The sequence below is a fragment of the Sceloporus occidentalis genome, unplaced genomic scaffold (genome assembly GCF_023333645.1).
Source record: "Sceloporus occidentalis isolate IW3139 unplaced genomic scaffold, rSceOcc1.0.p SCAF_3, whole genome shotgun sequence".
NCBI classification, from domain to species: domain Eukaryota; kingdom Metazoa; phylum Chordata; class Lepidosauria; order Squamata; family Phrynosomatidae; genus Sceloporus; species Sceloporus occidentalis.
The window spans coordinates 129,509,740-129,526,177 of NW_028316983.1; the positions used below are offsets into that span (position 1 = coordinate 129,509,740).

General features: G+C 40.9%; 1 protein-coding gene across 14 annotated transcripts in view; it reads right to left on the reverse strand.

The window, feature by feature from the left end:
* LOC149316771 (protocadherin alpha-C2-like) overlaps positions 1-16,438 on the reverse strand; it is a 227,031-nt gene that overhangs the window by 22,497 nt on the left and 188,096 nt on the right. For 13 of the 14 annotated variants that reach the window (XM_089516243.1, XM_089516244.1, XM_089516246.1 and 10 more), the window contains exons 2-3: positions 14,721-14,779; positions 11,761-11,849 (exon numbers count right to left, since the gene is read on the reverse strand). In XM_089516243.1, the coding sequence (XP_089372369.1) occupies positions 11,761-11,849; positions 14,721-14,779 (148 nt within the window). Of the gene's footprint in view, positions 1-487; positions 632-11,760; positions 11,850-14,720; positions 14,780-16,438 lie in introns of all 14 variants that reach the window. The other variant, XR_016280525.1, reaches the window with a different exon arrangement.

Consider the following 16,438-nt stretch of genomic DNA (forward strand, 5'->3'; position numbering starts at 1 on the left):
ATTAGGCACACATGACAGCTATATATTTAGACAGTTATAGTGGCACCACTAAATTCTGCTTATAAAAAGAGAAGTGAGACAATTGTGATAACTGAGTTAGGAGGTGAAATGAAAGACAAATTTCTATGTTGAAAGGGGAAGAATGTTTTATGTACGGGAAGAAAAAAAACAGTGTCAGGGAACTTTAAAGTTATATTTGTCTGTCTATCTCTCCATTTATCCAGCCAGCCAGCCAGCCAGCCCAAAATGGGATTCAAGGCAGCTTACAATAATTTTAAAAAGTTAAAAAGATACAACTAAAACATTAATTACAAAAGTAAAAAAATCATTAAATAATACAAATAATACAATTAAAACCAGCATACTTAAAACCAATTTAAAAAGTAAAAAACATTCAAGCATTAAAACAGCACATTACACTACACAAGTAAAATTCACCACTTTGCCTATTCTGTCTGTGACTCCTTTGAGGTATGGTAAAAAATACCTTCCCTTTGGGTGGCTGCTTGTCTTCACTTCACTTTCTTTAGTCATCATTGCAAGGCTTTGCTATTTTATGCAAGTTGTATGGTGTCATCTGCATGTCTTAAATTGTTGATGTTCTTTCCTCCAATTTTCATGTCTCCATCCTCTGAAATAAATCCTGCTTTATGTATATGTTCAGTGTGCAAATTAAACATATTGGCACGTTACAAATGCACGCATAGTATGCGCTCTGTGCGTACTAGGGTTAGGAAGAGCCGTCTCTTCCTCACGACCCCCAACCCTAGTACGCACGGAGCGCGTAAGAGATGGTGCCGCCCATCCACATGGGTGCCGCCATCTTTATGTAGTGGACGCTCTGTGTCCGCACGTCGCACCCTGGATATGATGCCGCGAGTGCGCGACTAGTGCCTCGCAGCGTCACATCTGGGACCCAGGAAGGAGCGCGATTTTCGCGCTCCTTCTTTGCTGCGTCCGGGAACCATGCCGTTTGGCTGCTGCGGTTCCTGGACGCAGCAACCGGCGGCGGCAGCAGACCGCCGCAATCCGGAGATCTGTAATGCACCACAGATTATAAAAGACAGCCTTGACTGACCTTGCCAATGGGAAACCACTTTGTTTCTCTATACTGTGTCCTGACAATGGTCTCGTTTCCTGACTAGAGGGCAGTCAGGTGTTGTACGGCTCCCATTTCTTGTCGAGCAAACCATAATTTCTCCTGATCTACACAGATAAAGGCTTTACTGTAAGACTCAGGTTGATGTTCTTCTGAAATTCTTAGATACGTTATTCAATGTTTGTGATATGATCCATAGTGCCTCTTCCTTTTCTGAGGTCAGCTTGGATATCTGGCATTCTCCCTTCATATATGATAAAAGTCTTTGTTGTGAAATTTTGAGCATCACCTTGCTTTCACAGGAGACCAATGCAATAGTCTGCTTTTTACTACAATACCCAGCATCCACTTTTTCTGGGATTGGAATATATATTGAAGATTTCCAGTCTGGGACCATTGTTTTGTTTTTCATATCTGCTGACAGATTTTAATTAGAACTAGAGTAGATTTCCCCTCTGTGGATTGAAGCTATTGGTTTGCAGTGGCATTTTTAGAAGGATACAGGGGGTGGAGCCCACACCAGGTGATACTCCAGAAGAGGGTTGATACCTGGTTGAACCCTCTTCCCACTGCACCCCTCCCGGCTTTGCTGCAGTGGTAGATGGGAGGCAGCCACCATTGCAGCAAAGGAGAGGGCCGAGTGCTCCTATCTGGACTTGCCACAGCAGCAAAGGCAGGACAGAAATTAAATAAATACATTTCATGATCAGGCAACTGGCTATTGAGCACCCATAACCCACACTCTGGACTTTTCTCTCCACCTTCAATAGCTAATTTAAGAACCGGAGTTGCTGTTGTTGTTTTTTTTAAAAAATGAATACTGATTTTGGCCATATCAACAATACTGAAGGAGTGTATATCTACCATAATCTTCACTATCACCATGCATTTGGTCCTGGGTGTGCCTTCCATACAACTTTTTACACCAAACACACTTTGCAACATGCTGTTAAAAGTGAAGTTGCCTGCTGAAATGTGATGTGTGTGTGTGTGTGTGTGTGTGTGTGTTCAAACAACTTCTACTCCAGGATTCAGTAATCAATAACGATGGATGTAACTTGGTAAACATACCTACTGAAAGCTTTCTCCAGATTTCTGCAGACGCCTTGCCATTTTTTTTTATCAGTTTGGTATTAGGCTCCTTCCCCAAAGGCTTCAAGGACCTACACTATTCTCCTGCATAACTGCATCTGGCACTTGACCTGAATATGTTTCTCCCGATTAGGCAATGACATTCTCATCTGGAAGCTCCATTTGTATGTGGCAGACTGTTATTTCTGTACAGAGCATGTACTCCAGCTATTCTGGAGAAGAAGGGGGAAAAACACTGTCTAGAAAGTGTTGTGCTCATAAATATATAGCTTAGACTTCAAGAGGTTTCAGCAGCTGAAGTGATATGGAGCCTTTCACCTCTAGATCACTGGCCTGAATTCAGCTGTATGCTGTGACTGTTTCATGCCTTCTTTATTCACAACACAAATGAAACAAGGCTGTCTCAAATTGTGCAGAGATAGACTGAGATCTCCATGTCACAAAAAAGTGACCTGTCACTTAAGCATTCTTGATATTTAAAAAAAAATCCACTGGCACTGCTGGCTGGTATCTCTCATAAGATTGCAAAACCACTCTGGGTTTTAGTACAGCATCTACAGGTGCTATCCAGAGCAATGGAGTTGATCTGCAAAATAGCTTCAGCACTTTGGATAGCTCCTCCAGCTTTCCAAGGGGACCAATACTACAATGGTTATCTGTACAAGCTACAGCTACCATTGTTATCTGTAGAAGAGGACTAAAGAGTGACTGCCTTACGGACCTAAACATGGAGAATCTAACAATGTTTGTTCCTCAATGCTTTATATTCATTCAAATAGGGAAGTGTACCCGGGATCTTGTATTATGTGTTCCCCAGTCCACCCCAAAGCAATTTGTTTGAAATGTATTTTAATCATAGATCACCATATGTAAAATACAGAAAACTAAAATAAATAAATAAATAAATAAATAAATCCAAACAATATAATATGCAAAAGCAGCCTAAAATATGACACAAAGTAACAATATAAGAAGACTCAAACCCCGATATAAAAACCTCAATAAAATATTAAATATTATTATTGGTGGTTGTGGTGGTGTCAGCAAACTACTCCCGAAGCAATCAGCTCTTAGTAGCAGCTAGCAATGTGGAGCAGGAGCATACAATGTGATGACCTCATGGCATGGAGTAACTTATCCTAAACACTGTGTAGGAGAAAGGGAGAACTTGACTTCTTAAGAATTAAATATTAACTCAAGATGCTTGACATGTTCTATGCCAAGGCCTCACCGGCAGCCTTCCATCAACAGCCTTTTATTGTAATGTTTTTCTGTTCATGGATTAGTTCGCTTTTATTTTTTAATTTTTTTATTATATTTGTATCACATTCCTCCAATAAGCTTAAGGCAGAGTACATGGCTCTCCTCCCCCATACCTTATCCTCACAATAACCCTATGAGGTACATCAGTCTAAGAGAATGTGACTGACTCAAGGTCCAAATGAGTTCCGCAACTCAGTTGGCAAGTTGAGCCTGGATCTCGCAAGTCCCAATCCCTATACCCCTCTCATTTTTTATCATGGATTTTATGCTAAGGCACCTTATGAACATTTTGTATAGAATGGGCAGATATGAATAAGACAAATGAAAATACACAGAGTTTGGGTAATACTAGAAGTGTACAGTTAAAACAAAACAAAATAATAATAATGTCATGATAAAGAATTAACTTAGACTTCATGGTTTCACTTCCAGTCAGCAGCTCTTGAGAGATGTATACAATTGTCTTTAGAAAGATTAGTTTCGAACATGATGAAGTGAATAACAATTGACCCACGGTGTTGTTGTTGCTTTTTACGTAATTTTGTTTCTCAAAGGTTAGATTGAAAGTTGCACAAGCAGAAGTATGCTAGAAAAAATACTTTCTTGCCCTTTCCCCCCACTGCAATCCTTGCTTTCCTTCCCCAAGACAACATAAATACCTTCTGGAAAGAATTCAAAGATGTGCCCATGCAACCATATTTCAGACAGCATGGAGATCACAATGCAATGTTGTGGGAAATAGTGTTCTGGAAAGGTGTGGGATGCAGCCCTGTGGCCCACTTTAACAATCAGTAGGAACAATGAAAATCAGGAGGAGGCACTTCAAATTGTGGATAGTTATCACACTCATCAGACAGGACAGGCAATTACTTTCTATTTATTGGAGAGAATAATTGTCCAAGTAACCCTCAGCCCTTGCTACTGCAAGATTGCAGCCACAACCTTCAAGTACACAGTATTTCAAAGAGACAGCCAGACAGAAAGCTGTTTCTAGCACATAATGTTCTGCAATATATGTGTGCTGCATAATCAAAGATTTTGAATTTTGCTTCCAGGTTACATAAAAGCTCTGCTCAGTTTCAAACCTGAGTGCTTTGTGATAACAACCTTGTTAGTAAACTTGTTTAATTTTAATTATTTAACTTTGGCCCGTTACAGACGGGCCATATAGTACGCGCAGACATGACATCGTCGCTCCGCGCCAGGGCGCTTAGTGAGCCCTTAGCACGGAGCAGGAAGGAGCTCCGTTTCGGAGCTCCTTCCTGGTTTGCGCCACTGGGCGCAGCCTTCACACGGCTGCGCCCAGCGGCACAAAGGAGAAAGGGGCCAAGCGGCCCCTTTCTCCTCCTCCCCGCCGCCACGGAATGTCCTTGGGGCTTGAAGCCCCAAGGACTCCCCGCAGCCCGGAAAGCGGCAGATCGGGGCCTCAGCGGCTGCCGTTCTAGCCGCTGAGGCCCCGATACGCCGGGGAAAGGGGCGGGTGCAGACCGCCCCAAACGGGCGGTCTGTAACCCACCTTTGTCTTCTTGTTGATTTAAATCAGTCCATAATGAAACAGTTATTTCAATACTATGCAGAACTGTGGGTGTAACTGCACAGCTGTCAAACCTGGTGGTCCTTTTACGCACACAAGTACTTTTAGAGGGAGGGATGGCAGCTTGGGGTCAAGAAAACTGTTCTGAAGATGAAGACAGCCAGACACTGTGGGTGTGGTGGAAATGAACACACATTCTCTGCCTTGAAGACAACACATTGAAATTAAGTGAAGGTGTCTGAAAAGCCACTTCTTTCAAACCACATTTCATATGATCTCTCTGCTCAAACACATATCCACTGAATTTTTCAGGACAAACAATGTGTCTTCAAACCACACCCACTGCACTTCAGACTTGTTGCCTTAATTGTATTTTCCTTTCTCCTTGCTTGCTTTTCTTATATTTAACACAGGACTGAAGGAAGAAGTCTCCTGTGACGTGCCAGTGTTTTTGATGCAGGATTATCTCAAAGTCTTGCCCGAGGCACAGAAACCTACATCTTGCTCCCACAGACCTGGAACACACACTGGACTAGTTCCAGCAAATAGGGCATTTTGTCCAAAGGAAAGGCTTCACAGACATTTCAAATTCTAATATTATTCTGGGTAGAGCAAAGCTGAATTCCCAAACTGGTGTTATCAAAAAGAAAGGCCTGCAGTAAGGATTGACCCCATTTTTAATCTAAGAAGAACTCAGATGCAGCTTTCAAGCTGTCTGCAACAAACGTTATATTATATGAAGCTCTCTTGGTTATTGTGTGATGAATAAGGGGAGCGGGTGAGATAAAAAAGCAATGAAGTTAATTGCAGTGCCTCACACAGCCACATTTTAATTCTATGTGTGTCTGAAAATGCAGAAAAGAATCATAGAAAAAGAAAGCATCAAGAAAAGTATACCAGCCTACTGCTATGCCACAGTTATATTTTTTTTTCTTTCAAAGCCAGTAATTGCTAACAGTTTGCCCACTTAGCAAACATAAAGCATGCCATGGAAAAGCAGTCTTCCATGGGTACTGGGTAACCAGCTGTGCTTCAAAGATGACCTGAATTCAACCTCCAAAAGATCCAGGCTCCCTGACCCATTAGCCTCCCTGCTAAGACTGCCAATTGTTATGGCTTATATGAGAGTGTCTCCTCTCACGTGATGATGTGTCTGCTGAGCCAGGCGAGGCTCGGAGGAATCTTCTGAAGGCACATGATGGAGCTCTCTTGCTGAAACTGAGCGGACCTGAGCCTGAACCTCATTTTCATAGAAAAGCCTATGTACTGGAAAGAGGCTTTGAGCTGTCTGGGTTCTAGTGTAATGATAGGGGTCTTGGGGACAGGATGAAGAGAAGTCCTTTTCCATTCACACCATGAATCTTACACTTATTTCCCTTTCTCAAGTGTGGTGACCAGAAATGTACACAGTATTCCTAATGTGCCTAGCAATTCTGCTTATCAACAAACTGTAGAATTAGAACATTACATTTCAAGTTAGAGGATTGAATTAAATTGTACTTGTTAAGCCTCAGGCAGAAAAAAATGACATATTTCTGTTTCCTGCCATACATCTGTTTGATCTGAGAGGTCACCTCTGAGAGCTCACTGTCTGACAGCCTTTTCAGAAAATGCCAGCCTTATTTTCCCAAGGAAATGCTTTTGTCTTTCAGTTGGCACATTTTATCAACACTGAAGTCATAATACATTACTGCTGGCAAAATGCAGTTCTTTCCTCAGCTAGAATCAGCCATTGAGATCTCTGTGCTGCCTGAAATATGGTTGCATGGGCACAATTCACAGGATACTCATGAAACTGAAAGCCCCTGTTGCAATAACATGAGTGTACAGTATGTGTGAACCTACGGCTGATTGCAAAATACATTTTGGTTGAACTGTGTTGCCCCAGACACATACCAAGTGAAGGGGCTGAGCCTGACTGAGTTTTAGGACTGTTTTCCTCTGGTATTATCTGTCTCACAAAGCCACACTTTGTGCACACCTAGAGACAGTCCAACATACTGTATTCCCAAAAGGGGACACCAAATATCAACTTTCCCAGGAAAATGTCTGTTTAAACACCCGATTTCCCCTAATTTTCCCCATGTTATAAAGTCCTATGCTTCTAAAGGTGCTTCTCCCATGCATTGACTCTAGGAGATGTAAATACTTATGAACCCCCAAAGTGCCTGCTTGTTTTTTATTTACTTAACATTTGTGCAACCAAATATATATATATATATGCATTTTTCATCTTTATGGTGTTCAGTACCTTGTGTACATCAAATAGTAACAATGCCAATTCAATCCATTTCAGCTCCAGCTTCTACCACAACAAAATGTGAAAAAGTCAAATGTGTGCATGGTGTTTACTACTTCTACAAAACATTAATAACTGTGTTTTAAAATATAGTCAGCTCTCTCATTCAGCTGTGGTGTAGTCACATGCTAGGTGAGATGATGTTGTTCAGAGTTTTACTATGCTATCGCAGTTGGTCTGAATATGTTTAAATTTTTCCAAGAAGCAGAAAACTAGAGGCAAACTGGCAAATAAGCAAAGGTCATGCAAGGATTTTTTTCCCTTGCTATGCCTCTACTTGCTTGCATTGCAACAGCTTTCCATTTTACTTTAGTGCAAACAGAACAGGACAATTTCCTTGACTGTTTACAAGGGCTGTAGTCTTCCTCCAGCCTCTCCATTCTCCTTTTCGGCTCTGTTTTATGCACTAGAGACAGAAGACAGCAGTGCTGCAAACTGCTGGGCTCTACCCAGTATGTGCATTCCAACCTTACTCTGTGTTTTGCAAGGAAATAGCCAACATGTTTGAACCAAAATAAGTAATATGCCACTGGTTTCTAAAATTAAATTGAAAATACTTCCATGCTTTCACAGCCCCATTCTTAAGACAAGAAAATGAACAGAAATTTCAAATGTTCAAGGCAGGGGGATTTACAAGGAAAACTGTTTTCCTGTGGCATTTGAAAATTATGAGAAGAATTGCAGAAGGAACTCCCTATTAATGGATAATGCCTCTAATATTTTCCACAATTATCTTTTCCACACTAGATTAAGACATTTTTAAACAAAAAAAATGCTTCTACAGATGCTCATCTTATTGCAATTAATTTTGCTGTACCACATGAACGCTTATTATGTTGCTTTTTATATTTCCTCAACATGGACACAACTTGTTAACCAGGTTGGGAGGTTTTCTATCCAATAAAGCAATGTATATTGTAGGTATGTTTAAGAATTTTTAAAAAAATAGAAGAAAAAATAATGTAAATATAATGAATAACTTGTGGCAGGCATATTACCAAGGATGGACAAAGTACAGCCCTGTAGCTACATATGGTTTCTCAAGGTTTTTTGGTGGCTCCTCACCCACTAGACTCTCCAGACCATTCTTTCTCTGCGCTTCTCCCCCCCCCCCCAAAAAAAAAAGCAGGGGTGAACTACCTGTTTTAGAAGCCTTCAGTGAAGCAATTTGCCTTTTAAATAGGTTGCAGTGCTATTCTGCAGTGTTTAACCTCAATAATAATAATAACAATCCCTTGCACATTACCCAGACACATATAGGGAAAGAAGTGGTTAGAGAACAAAGGTTTTAAAAAGATTAAACAAACATTTAAACTGGGAGGAAAGGAAAAGAAGAAATGAGAAAGAATAAGGAAATGAACAACAGACAGAACGGCCAATTGGGTGAGGGATAAAAGAGAAAGAATGGGAAGAAGGGCTAAATGTTAACTGTTAATTGTATTTTATGTTTTCATGTTTTGAAATTTCTTCTTCATGATTCTCTATAGCTCCTCGTCACTGGTTTTCTATTAAGTCTTCCATTCTTAGCTCAAATATTTGCAAAATAAGAAATTATATAAATCAAACAAATACATGCAAGAAACTGACTTTCTGAGCATTGCTTGGAACAGCACCATCAGCCCTGCTGATCAATCCCTCCCACTAAAGGGGACATATTTTACGAGAGAATAATGTAAATGAATTCTCTTATCCAAAGCAGTGGGATACACTTTAGAAAATGGATTCCCTCCTGCTGACACTAATGTTATAACAGTGATGGAGAAAAATCAGGAATCCAATAAGTCAATAAGAGCAGGCTCTTCTTAACTGCTTTTTCTGCTCTGGCAACAACATTTCAGCCCATGGATTTAAAAAACAGCTCAGCCATTCTTTTCCAGCTTGGAGCACTCTTTTTCCACCAGAGTGAAATTCAGGGCACGGCATTAGCTTAAAAGGAATAAGCATCAACAGGATAAACTCTGCTCTTCTTTGCTTAGGTGAAACTCCCTTTGAATCCGATGGAAGTTTGATCCATGTAACTGAGAACAGGCTTTAATGCTAAAGGTATAGGGCTGCTGCTATGCCACGCAAATTCAGAGTGCAGCTGTGTGCAAAGAATTAAGGATTTGCTGGCTTAACGATTAACTTCTTTATCCTTCTTAAAACTTATTGTGACATCATCTTTTGAAGCTCTCATTGATTAACTCACTGATTCCTTCAGCATGAAGCACTTTGGCCAAAGCTTTTGTGGACAGTGAAATTAAATGAATGGTTTCACAAACTACCTATTAGAAACAATAAACTGAACAAACCAATCACACGGAGCACAAGTATCTCAAACTGGGATCAAAGGCACTTTTCTAGTCAGAGAGCTGCAATGGGCTGCATACGGCTGCTGAAAATGAGCAACAAATTAATTGATGTTGAGACACAGGTGTAACACTGTGACAATGAGAATGACACAGGAAAAGCAAATGTTTGATTCATTTGCTGTAGCATAATTGCTTGAAATGGGTCAATGGCCTAATGAAAAGTTATCTTTGCATCCTTATTTGATGTGAGGAGGGGTGTGAACAGAACAAGCTCACATACTTGGGTGCCAGAGCAGAAAGGAACAACAGAAACAGAAGGTGCTTCTGCAGAAAGAGAGCTATACGTACAACACAGGATAGATGGCTCTAGTTGAAAAGATGACCCAAATAAATTACACAAAAGAATGTAAGTCCACAACCTTGGAAATTGCTTCAGATTTGCATCAGCGAAGTCTTCTGCACATTTTCTCAGAAGCATGTTTAAAAGAAAGCCAATATGATGTAGAGGTTTGAGCGCTGGATTAGGACTCTGGAGACCAGGTTTAAAATCCTCACCCAGCTATGGCAATCAAAGGGGTGACCTTGGGCAAGTGGTAACCTCTCAGTTTAAGAGGAAGGCAATGGCAAACTTTCTCTGAATAAATCATGGCTCAGAAAACCCTATGATAAGGTTGCAATAAGTCAAAATGGAGTTGAATGAATTATCTTGCTTTCTGTAGCAGACTAATTTAGCTACTTTGGATGTTATGCACGTTGACCAATGGACTTGTGTTAGAAGACAGACATGATTTTTTCATTGCCTCAAAGTATTGCATGTCTATTAATTGTGTCACCTGTGATGAATTAATGTTAATGTGTTTATGATATCTGTTTTCGAAAACAAGAAATTGACAAAATATTTTTTTTCCTAGGGACTGCATAATATTTTTATTTGTTAGTTATTATTGAGGGTGCTGGGCTAAGCTGGTCTCCTATGTCTTACCTTAATTATATGAAGTAGCGGATTTTTTTAAAAATGACTTTAAATTAAGGGTCCTGCAAAGAGGAGCAAGCTCGTGTGATGTTCTGAGCTTCTAAAATAAGACTGGAAAAATAATTGTCATTCTACAATAATTCCTTTGCACTCTTTAGTAAGAAAGATATTTCACTTATGAGCATTAAGACAGGTGGACAAGTGGATAAAAATGATTATACAGTGGTCCCTTTGTATATGCAGGGGATCCATTCCGGACCCCCCCCCCACGTATGCAAAAAAACATGGGATCTCAAATCCTATTGATTCTAATGGTGATGCGCTCCCATATGCAATGCTGTGTGTGCGGCGCAGGCACGCACACCATTTTGTCTCCCCAGTTTGCTCTGTGCATGAGTTCAAGTTGGTGGATGGAAAGCCCACATATGGTGCAGGAAGCCTGTAATTATTTTTTGTTATTTGTAGGGAGGGACAGATTTTTCTGTAATATCTGTTTGGAAAAAAATCACTCAAACACAAAGGCGGGTTACAGATCGCCATTTAGTACGTAATGAATACATACTAGGGTTAGGAAGGGGCGGTGCTTCCGCACTCCCCTAACCCTAGTACGTATTCTGTACGTACAATATGGCGGCGGCCGTTCCACAAGGCTGCCGCCATATTTACGTATCGAACGCTGTGCGTCCGCACGTGTCGCAGCGTCTATGACGTCGCGAGTCTGCTCCTGGCGCCTCGCGACGTCATAGAGGCGCCGCTTAAAGAAGCTCCATTTTGGAGCTTCTTTTTTGCTCCGTAACAGAGCCGCACGGTTTGGCTGCAGCGGCTCCCTTACGGAGCAAACGGCGGCGGCGGCAGATCGCCGCAAAGTGGCGGTTTATAACCCGCCCAAGTTAACAATAGCAGGAACAGCAAATAATGTTTCTTCAAATCAAAATTCCTGCCTAGAATATTTCCAAATTATGTTATGATGAAGACTGCTGGAATTCTGCCCACTCTCTGGTTGCCATCTGTTCCTTTGCCTGTTTATTTTTTCATGTCCATGTTTCTTTGAAAGAGAGTGTACCCAGCTTTCAGATATGAAGCAAATAGACAATTATGAACAAAGATGCAGGAACTGTGGTTTGAAGCAACACCAAGAAAAATACATTCCCACTGAAATATACTTACTTCCCATTATCCCTTTATGATAAAATCAACTCATTCCCTCACCTGTTGTTGCACTGGACACTGTTGGCCACTGCTGCTCAGGTCCTCCTGGTCCTGGGCGTAAGCCTCCTGCTTCCTCCATATGCACAGCACTAAACAAATTTGCACACCAATTAGATTATACAGGTCTCACAAAACAGAATACACCGTTTTTATATAACAAACACTGTCCTTTTGACTATAGAGGACAAATGCATAGTAGCTCATAATCTGTACAAATCCTCTGCAATGTAGAATTATTGTTGAACTCTCTAATTTTTCAGTTTGCAAATTCTGCAATACTGGACCTTGTTAAATGTTTGCTTTCCACAACTTAATTCAGGGACATCATGTTGCACAAATGTTGCCTTTGCAGAATGGTTTGTTTCCATTAATGAGATGTGACATGTCTAACATGGCTGGGAAATCACTGAATCCCAGCAGTGTTTATGCCTTACTGTTGAAGTAAATAATGAAACACTGTCCTGTCAGTTTCAGGCATCCTCCAGCCTGCTAACATTAACCAAACCTATACAGCAAACGTTCTGCTGTAATTTACAATACCCAACAGTGATTGCACCTTGTGCCTTTGGCTAGCAAAAAGGGAGAACATCAGGAAGCATTCCACATAATATTTTTCTCATACATCACATGGGAAACATTCTGCTATGAATGACACTGGCAAATTCTGTTGCCACAAATTATTACGTTGTGAACTGAAATGGAAATGGCAAAGAAATGAGTGCACTGAAAAATAGCTAAATAAATGTGTGTGTTTTATGCACTGTACAGGAAACTAGCATCCAGAATTTGGGAGGGGGCAATTGTTCTCTTGCACTGCTAGCAAAAATGATGTCAATTCCACACCAATGTTGTTTAAACAGGGATAATTTCTAGGCCCAATCATTTGCTTTTGTTAATTGCATGTTGCCAAGTATCCAAAAGGAGGTGCCAAATAATCTTTTTTTAAATAACTATTTTTTTTTCTTAGCTGCCTCCTGCAGTTGTTGTTGTGTGCCTCCAAGTCATTTTTAACTTATGGTGGACCTAAGGCAAACCTATCATAGGTTTTTCTTGGCATATTTCTTTGAGAGCCGGTTTGCCAGGCGCCACATGGGGCAAAAGGTTGGGTTTATATATGGAGGACAAGCAGGATTTCTGTTCTTGCTCAGGCATGAAACTCATCCTGTCTGGTTTTACCTGAAAATGTCATTCTCCTTCACCTAACCATCTGCTCACTGGAAAAACAATAGAAAGGACTAATAAAGTGTAACAAAGCTTTGATTTCCCATTGAATTGACAATATAATAATAATTACAATAAATTAATGCAAGAACCTGTAGACATGAATTCATGTAAAACCATTTTTTGTTATGGATGAAAAAGATAGAGTTGATTAAGACAAAGAAGAAACTTTAATGGGATATGACAGTTCAATAACTGAAATAACTGGCAATTACTCCTTAATTTATAAGAAGGTGGGATGTAACCTTAATGCACAAAGCATATCCTAATATGATGTAAAATGCTTATTAAATCAGTCCTGAAAAAAGATGTGGGGGCTGCAGTGTCCAAAGAGGCTAAATGCTCTCCTCTCAACTGTTTATAAACTAGGGCTGCTGGGACATTCACATCTTATGCTGAAAAGACACAGCAATTCTCTTATACAACTCCCATTCATGTCAGTAGAAAGTGGGCAGGAGAATCTCCTGGTGCATTATCCTCACCAGGCATAATTATGAAACTGTAAGAGTCAATATGGTGTAGTGGTTTGAGCACTGGACTATGATTCTAGAGACTGAGTTCAAATCCTGGCTTGGCCATGGAAACCCACTTGGCAGCCTTAGGCAAGTCACACTCTCTCAACCTCATAGAATGGCAATGGCAACCCTGTTTTCAAGAGATTTGCTGAGAAAACCCTTTGGGTTGCAGTAAATCAGAAATGACTTGAGGGCACAACAAAAAGTGACCATATTCCAAAAGAACAGGTTCCTTTATATTGCTGCCTCATTGCAGCAAACAAGAATTCTGTCTTGCCTAACTGGAAATTTCAGAGAATTGAAAATGTTACAGCCAGGTTGCTGACTGCACCTGCTAGCACAATGCTGTATTAATGCAATTTGACACTGGTTTAACTATCATGGTTTCATCCTATGGAATCCTGGGATTTGTAGTTTCTTGCAGCACTAGAGGTCTCTGACAGAGAAGGCTAAATATTTCATAAAACTACAAATCCCAAAGTTTCATAGCACTGAACCATGGCAGCTATAGTGGTGTCAAATTGCATTAATACTGCAGTGTACATGCAGCCTGGGACAGGTTATAGTGTTGATAACAACCTCATTGCTGAAACAGCTCTACTGACTGCCAAAGATCCATTTGCACATGGAATTCAAAGTGCTGGTCATGCCCTTTAAAGTCCTACATGGCTTTGGTCCAGACTATTTGAAAAACTTTATCTCCTTACATGAGCCTTCCTGAATTCTAAGATCTGTATGGGAAGGCTTTCTCTTGGTCCCACCACCATCATAGGACTGATTGGGGAACACGGGAGACCTCTTGGTCGGTGCTCTCAAGTTGTGGAATTCTCTTCCTCAGGAAGTCTGTTTGTCCCCATTCCTGCTGTCTTTTCAGCCGACAGGTAAAGACCTTTTTATTTAAGGAGGCATATTGAGTATTTCCAACATTTTTGAGTCTATGTAGAGGATTTGTACAGATATGGTTTTTAACAGGGGTGTTGTGTTTCTACTTTATTATGCTTTATATCCTTTTTTTAACTGCTCTTATGCTGCACTGTTAACTTGTATTTTTTAAACAGAAGTCTGGTTTGTTTGTTTTAATTTTTATACTATGAGCTTTTTCTAGTTGTTGTATTGTATTTTTGAAATATTGTATGCCATCTTGGATCCCATGCTGGGGGAAAAGGAAGGAGAAAAAATAAGCAAACACGCAAACAAACAAGAGAAAGGTGTATAAATACATACCCTTGCATGCCAGCTCTTAAGGACGCAGAATAACGCCAGTCAGGATTGGGTGGTTTTGGCTGTAAAACAAAACAAGAGAATGAGATCAATATTAATTTCCATTTAAACACATTTAAAAAGCAGTGTATTATAATCTAGAGTTCCATCCAGAATTCTTCCGTAGAGTTTGCATTTCGTGCCAAAGAAGCACATAAATATATTCATTTTTAAAATGCAAGAGAACTGCCAACCTCTTCACATTATATCAGCCATAGGAACTTTTGAATAATTACACAAGAGCAGGAGGAGCAAGCAATTTCTTACCATCCAGGGCCAAAATTTTGACCCAGAAGATCCACTATTGGCCATAACAGGCCCAAAAATGAAAAAAAAGAAAAGAATCAAGAAGTGGCCTCTGGACTCATTATTCTTTTTTAAAAAATCTTTTGTGGGTTTTCTGATGTTTAGCATCCATGTGGCTTTTTAGATCCAAACCTGGCTTCCAAGTCCGATAATTATAGCAGTTTGGTTCCACCTTAACTGACTTGGCTCAATCCGAAGGAATCCTGGGGTTTGTAGTTTTGAGAGGTATACAGAATGATGTGTGTTAGGGTAAAGCCACATCTTGGAAATAAAGCAGTTTGACGCCACTTAACTGTCTTGACTCTATCCTGTGGAATCCTGGGATTTCTAATTTGGAGAAGCACCAGAGCTCTCTAACAGACCGGGCTGAATACCTTACCAAATTACGAACTACAAATACCAGGATAGTCATGACAGTTAAAGTGGTGTCAAACAGCTTTATTTCTGCAATGTGGAAACATGGGGTACATTTACACAAGCAATTCCTAAATGAATTGTACCACCCCGGGGAGGAGATCCCGGGGGTGGTGAGGAAAAAGGGGGTGGCAAGGAAGCCTTCAGTCAAAGTATGAGTGCACAAGAAAGAAAAGAGAAACCAGCAGTCTTCAGGACCATGGTGGGGATGGGGAGTTAGAGCATGTGGTGGCAAAAAGGTGCTTTCACATTTCGGACCCTGTTTAAGTTTTGTGAACTGAGCTGGGACATTGCTGGCAGATTGGAGCTGGACTGCTGCTTCTGCTTTCTTTGTTGGGCAGGCTGAGAGAAAAGGTAACAGAAGAAACGATGGGGTTTGACAGACTGCCCCACCCATTTTTACTCCTGATGGAGGCTGCACCAACCAAACACTGCAGCCTCCATCAGGACTAAAAAGAACCCTCTGAAAGCAGGTTCTTTTTAGTTTGCGTGGCAGGTGCCATGAGTGCATCAATGGCGCACTCGCACGTAGTTATGATGCACAAGCAGCACTGCAAAATTTAGATGCTGCACCGCGCTTGCATCATCATGGTGGCCCCCATGTGAACATGGGGTGCCGCCGCCATGCGGTAGGGCTCAGGAGCATGTGGACGCTCCATAATCCCTAGCCCTAAAATCGGCCCCAAACCGCCACTTTCCAGCAGTCTGTACCAGGCCAATGTTTGTAGGAAGGGATGATTTGAAGCTGTGTGGGGAAGATGTGGCTCCGGAGAAGAAGGAGGAGTATCGAGGTAGATTCTTCAAAAGAATCCTTTGCCTCTCACACTTGAAAGCCCTTCCTCGTGCAGAGAAATGTGGGAAGCTAGCTGCACCCCTTTCCACCCTGGCAAAGATGGAATAAGAGTCCTTCCTTGCAGAGAAGAAGCTTCTCCCTTTGCACCCAGTCACTTTAGGAGCAGCAA